At 47.1% G+C, this 6,300-nt stretch overlaps 1 protein-coding gene across 1 annotated transcript in view; it reads left to right on the forward strand.

The window, feature by feature from the left end:
- Window positions 1-4,519, forward strand: part of amph (amphiphysin) — a gene marked incomplete at its 5' end in the record, with an annotated part of 62,058 nt that extends 57,539 nt beyond the window's left edge. Inside the window, one exon of the mRNA XM_080010551.1 lies at window positions 4,306-4,519. Within this exon, the coding sequence (XP_079866677.1) occupies window positions 4,306-4,410 (105 nt within the window). The 3' untranslated portion in view covers window positions 4,411-4,519. The remainder of the gene's footprint in view (window positions 1-4,305) is intronic.
- Window positions 4,520-6,300: the final 1,781 nt, after the last annotated feature.

A 6,300-nucleotide genomic window follows, 5' to 3' on the forward strand; every position in this document is an offset into this window, starting at 1 on the left:
TGTCTGTGGGGAACAGATCCAGGGTGACCTCATTTCAAATTAATTCTCTCTCAGATCTTTGTGTAATTTGCTTAATAGGTGGTCATTCCAAAACTGAGTACACAACAGAGGTTTAAGGTTGTGAGTCCGGGGGTCCGAATAGTCGATTATTCGTTCATGAGGCAAAAATCTTTTTTGGTTTTTAGGTCAACAGCTTTTGTGTGAGTCGTTTCCATTGGAAAAAAAAATACATTGTTTGATTACATGTCAAAAGTATTTTGAGGATAAATTAATGTTTACAATTCAAATAATAAATTTCATAAATAAATATGAATCACGGAGTGGAACTGATCGGTGGAAGAAGCGATGGAGTAGTGATAGAATGTTCAACAATTTTTTGAGATTCGTTCCTGATGGGTCGTTTAGTAAAAGGTGTTTCGATTTAGTTCAGTTGGTGTAATGCATGATGAGTCAGGGAGGACTTCCTGAAGGACAGAGGACAAGAAGAGAGGGAGGACTTACTGAAGGATGGAGGACAGGAAGAGAGGGAGGACTTCCTGAAGGATGGAGGACACGAAGAGAGGGAGGACTTCCTGAAGGATGGGGGACAGGAAGAGAGGGAGGTCTTCCTGAAGGATGGGGGACAGGAAGAGAGGGAGGTCTTCCTGAAGGATGGGGGACAGGAAGAGAGGGAGGTCTTCCTGAAGGATGGAGGACTAAAAGAGAGGGAGGACTTCCTGAAGGACAGAGGACAGGAAGAGAGGGATGTCTTCCTGAAGGATGGAGGACTAGAAGAGAGGGAGAACTTCCTGAAGGATGGAGGACAAGAAGAGAGGGAGGACTTCCTGAAGGATGGAGGACAAGAAGAGAGGGAGGTCTAGAAGAGAGGGAGAACTTCCTGGAGGATGGAAGACAAGAAGAGAGGGAGGACTTCCTGAAGGATGGAGGACAAGAAGATGGGGAGGACTTCCTGAAGGATTCAAGATTCAAGATTCAAGAGGTTTATTCATCACATACATATACATACTTTCATACATATATGCAGTGAAATGTAATGCAACGCACCTGGCGATAACACACAATATGTCCTAGGAAAAATTTCTTTCTAATAGACCAACTAACTGACTCCTAAAACATAATACAGTCAGTCGAATACTTATAGAAAGTAAAGTAAAGTAAAAATATATAGAATAAAATAAAATACAATAAAATAAAATGAGATAAAATGGAATAGATAGAATGAATATGCTTATGTATATGGAATAGGTAATTATGTATATACAGAGATGTGCATATAAGTGGCATGTGGATAAAGTGAGGTAGTGCTTGGGTTAATACAGCACAGTATACATCACGAACAACCCTGAACAGTGATACAGTATGCGGTACAGTATGCTACATACAGTACAGTAGGTAGTGGAGCCTAGTGCATGGCTCAGTTAGGACCCCTGGTGAGGTCAGCATTGACAGTTCTAATGGCTTGCGGGAAAAAACTCAGTCTTAGTCTCTCTGTTCTCGCTGTGTGACTGCGGAGGCGCTTGCCTGACCGCAGCAGCTGAAACAGTCCGTTGTTGGGGTGATGAGGATCCTTCATGATCCTACGGGCTCTGCTACTACACCTCCTGGTGTATAACTCCTGCAAGAGGGGGAGGGTAGTTCCAGTGGTACGTTCAGCTGAACGCACCACCCTCTGCAGGGCCCTCCTGTCCTGAGCAGTACAGTTCCCAAACCAGGCAGTGATGTTGCCTGTCAGGATGCTCTCCACTGCTCCAGAGTAGAAGGACTTGAGGATCCTCACCGAGACCCGGAATTTCCTCAGCTGCCTGAGGTGGTAAAGACGCTGCCTCGCCTTCCTCACCAAAGTGTCTGTTTGTAAAGTCCATGTTAAGTCCTCTGTGATGTGGACTCCCAGGTATTTGAAGCTGCTCACCCTGTCAACAGAAATCCCGTTAATCACCAAAGGCACGTGCGTCCTCGATTGTGTTCCTCGCCTGAAGTCCACAATCAGCTCCTTAGTTTTGCTGACGTTCAGGTGGAGGCTGTTGTCCTGGCACCAGAGTGACAGGTCAGCCACCTCCTCGCGGTAGGCCTTTTCGTCGCAGTCAGTGATCAGGCCCGCAACAACGGTGTCGTCAGCTTGATGATGGTGTTGGAGCTGGACCTGTCCACACAGTCATGTGTGTACAGGGAGTACAGTAGGGGGCTGAGGACGCAACCCTGGGAGGATCCTGTATTGAGGGTGAGGATGCTTGACGTGTGCTTCCCCACCCTGACCACCTGGGGGCGGGCTGTGAGGAAGTCCAGGATCCAGGCGCACAGCGGAGCATTCAGTCCGAGCTCCTTCAGCTTGACAGCCAGTCTGGTGGGGACTATGGTGTCCCCACCAGACTGGTGCTAAGCGTGGTGTGCAGTACCTGGGAAACCGCGTCATCCGTGGATCTGTTCTGCTGGTACGCGAACTGCAATGGGTCCAAGGTGCGGGGGAGGGAGGCGCAGATGTAATCCTTAATCAACCTCTCGAAACACTTCATGACCACCGAGGTGAGGGCCACCGGAAGGTAGTCATTCAGGCAGGCTGGAGAGGCGATCTTCAAGACAGGAACGACGGTGGACCTCTTGAAGCAGGACGGGACCACTGATTCAGCCAGGGAGAATATTGTGGTGAACACCGGGGCTAGCTGGTTAGGTCTTCAGAACTCGCCCAGATATGCCGTCTGGGCCCGCAGCTTACTGGTGTTCACCCGCATCAGAGCCCTCCTGACCTTGTGCACGGACACTGAGAGTGCACGCTCATCCCCAGCGGTGTAACTCCAATTAGCCGGCGAGCTAGTGGTGCTGTTGCCAGACTCGAACCGCGCATAAAAGGAGTTCAGTTCGTTGGCTAGGGAGGCGTCCACACTCGTGGCTGGGGAGGGGCTGCTCTTGTAGTTCGTGTTCATCCGTAGCCCCTCCCACAATCGTCTCGTGTCCCCCGCTCCATCTGTAGCTCCACGGTCTCTCTGTACGCCCGTTTGGCGTCCCTAACCGCCCTCCGCAGATTGTATGACGCCGCTTTGTAATTGTCCATATTTCCAGATACAAGACCGTCGTTGTAAGTGGCCGTGCGAGCATTCAGAGTGCAGCGGATGGATTTATCAACCCACGGTTTCTGGTTTGGAAATATCCAAACTTTCACCGTGGGAATGATATTATCTGCTAGCGTAGTCACAAAACTTACTGCCACCTCTGTAAACTCGCTGACGTCACTTGAACTTGTTTGGAACATGTCCCAGTCTACGTCAGTCAAAGCGTCCTGAAGCGCAGCCTCTGATTGGTCCGTCCACCGTTTCACTTCCCTCGTCACCACCAGTTCTCGCACGCTCAGAGGCCTGTAAACTGGAACCAGCGAGATCGTGGCGTGGTCAGATTTCCCGAAAGCAGGTAGTGAGACGGTCTTGTATCCGTTCTTGTAAGGTGTGTAGCAATGGTCCAGAGTTCTATCTCCCCTGGTGGCACACGTGATGTGTTGGTGGAAATTAGGCAAAGCTTTTTAAGGTTCGCCCTGTTAAAGGTTCCACCTTTGGAGGCGTCTGCCAGACGGAGGACAAGAAGAGGGGGAGGACTTCCTTTAAGTCACTCCAGATTCAGACAGGAATTAAAAGATGTGTTCCCTACAGACAAATCTTGCATCAAGGAGGGAGACACTGAGTGAGAGGAGGAGAGAAGGTGAAATGGGAGAGGAAGAGAGAGAAAAAGAAAGGTCTGATCACAAAGAGAAGTGTATTTGTCTTTTAAAACCAAAGGTGGTTTCTAGAGTCGGGTCCAAGGGAAGGCCAGCAGATGAGTAGCTTCTGGGGTTAGGGTTAGGGACCTGACCGGGACCCACGTTTGGGTTTAGGGTTAGGGACCTGACCGGGACCCAGGTTTGGGTTTAGGGTTAGGGACCTGACCGGGGCCCAGGTTTGGGGTTAGGGTTAGGGACCTGACTGGGACCCAGGTTTGGGTTTAGGGTTAGGGACCTGACCGGGACCCAGGTTTGGGTTTAGGGTTAGGGACCTGGGTCTTGGTTTGGGAAGATTGCAGGGAAAAACGTTAATCGTTTTAGAAACAAGCCCCGCCCCTGTTATGGTTAGCCCCTGTTAACTTGTTGTTTGTGTGTTGTGTTAACATGTGTTAACATGTTGTGTTAACATGATGTGTTAACATGTTGTGTTAGTGTGTTGTGTTAACATGTTGTGTTCACATGGTGTGTTCACATGGTGTGTTCACATGGTGTGTTAACATGTTGTGTTAACATGTTGTGTTAGTGTGTTGTGTTAACATGTTTGGGGTCTCCTGTCTCCACAGGATGCTGGCTGGCTCACTGGGATCAAACAGAGCGACTGGTTCGCTCTCGGCGCTTCAGCCCAAAAAGGACTTTTCCCAGAAAACTTCACTCAACGAACAGAGTGAAGAGCTGGAGGACATGAGCAGGACCTGCTCAATGCTCCAGGACCTGCCCATGTTCCAGGACCTGCTCCAGGTCCTGCTCCATGCGCCAGGACCTGCTCCGTGCTCCAGGACCTGTCTCATGCTTCAGGACCTGCCCTATGCTCCTGGACCAGCTCCATGCCCCAGAACCTTCACCGGGTCCTGCTCCATGCTCCAGGAACTGCTTTAGGACCTGCTCCAGGACCTGCTCCAGGACTTGCTCCAGGCTCTCCCTCCAAACATGGCTGTGGTTGGAACTGTCACTGCACTCTCTAAGGGTAAAGGAAAAAGTTTTCCCCAAATGATGACACATAATAGTTTTTGATCCTAAGCATGACGCTGTAGTGCAGTAAACCCTCCTGAGAAATGAACCTGTAACAAACAACGAAAATAAAGTTGTGTTCTTTATTGAAGCAACATGTTACTCCCTCTCTCTGTCTATGGTATTAGCTCTGTTTCTCTTTATTGCTGTGACTTATTGAGCTGTTGTGGGTGTTACATTGTCGGTTCTTCTGCACCATTAACCGTGTAATCTCGTAGCGTCATGGCTGAATGGTGTGGCTGTAGTGCTCATTATTTTTGGCATATGTGGTGACAGCATTCTTCATAAAGTTTTGCTGCGATTTAATCCAAATCAAATGAGCAGTGGAATGAACATCTAGAGCTTTTTGTTTTAGCATGAAACTGAAAGCAAAACAGTCCTTTATGAAGCTGTCTGAAAAGGAAATGGAAAGATCTATCTTCCTTAAATAAATCATGATATGTTTTTAACCTCTGTCCCAAAAATATTATAATCAATCAACCAGCAGAAGATATTTATTTGTAAATGCACTTCTACGCTCCGATAAATTAGAATAACCATTATATTTTTAATTCTGTAATGACGGAAGGCGTTGGAGTAACGAGACGGATATGCAAATGACTGAATACAGTTTCAGTTCTCCAACTGTCTAGTAGATCAATGGATATGATGTCACTTCCTGTAGTGCTCAGTACTTTGCGACTGTAAGACATTATTATGTGATGTACATTCCCATACATTTTTCCCTAAAGACAAATAAAGGATTCACAATTTAAAGGTTGTCATTTTTCGGGGTTAGGGCTAACCCTGCTCGATAAGGAACTGTAACAATATATCTAAATCGATGTAATCACATAAACATATATATTACATTACATTGCATTTAGCAGACGCTTTTATCCAAAGCGACTTACAATTATTCAAACACCGACAGACGCAGCCATCAGGAGCAATTAGGGGTTAAGTGTCTTGCTCAAGGACACTACAGCATGCTAGCAGGAGGAGCCTGGGATCGAACCTTTAGATTACTAGACGACCAACTCTACCTCTTGAGCTACCATCCCCACATATGTGCGCACACATAATGAAGAACACAACCTCATATATCCTGAGTCACATATTTTTATTCCAGCAGTGTTAGTTCCCAGACATTCTAACCTTGGGAGTCTAGCTGCTGCTATCATTGTTTTTGGCCTCCCCGTGATGCAGCTGCAAGAGCAGGAACAAAACCTCATTATCCTTTGTGTGTCACAGAGTTTAACTTATCTTGAATACGTATGAATCTGTGATGCCAAACTGACCATATATTCTCTGACTCCTCAAAAATAAACTGTTCGTCTCAGAGAGCTGCTTGAGAGCACATCTCTGACCCGACCCTTGTACAAGTAAAAATCAGCGTCTGTCTGCCTCTTTATTTAAAACCATCGACTGAAAAACTGCAGGTTAAAGCGACCCTTTAATTTCTGTAACAGAACCTAGAGAGAAGCAGCTCAGCAGAGTTAACATTCCCAATGCCTTTCCATGTAGCTGAAAAATGAAAAACTGAAGAACCTTGAGAACCCAAATTGGAA

The sequence above is a fragment of the Zeus faber genome (assembly GCF_960531495.2).
Source record: "Zeus faber genome assembly, chromosome: 12".
NCBI lineage: Eukaryota > Metazoa > Chordata > Actinopteri > Zeiformes > Zeidae > Zeus > Zeus faber.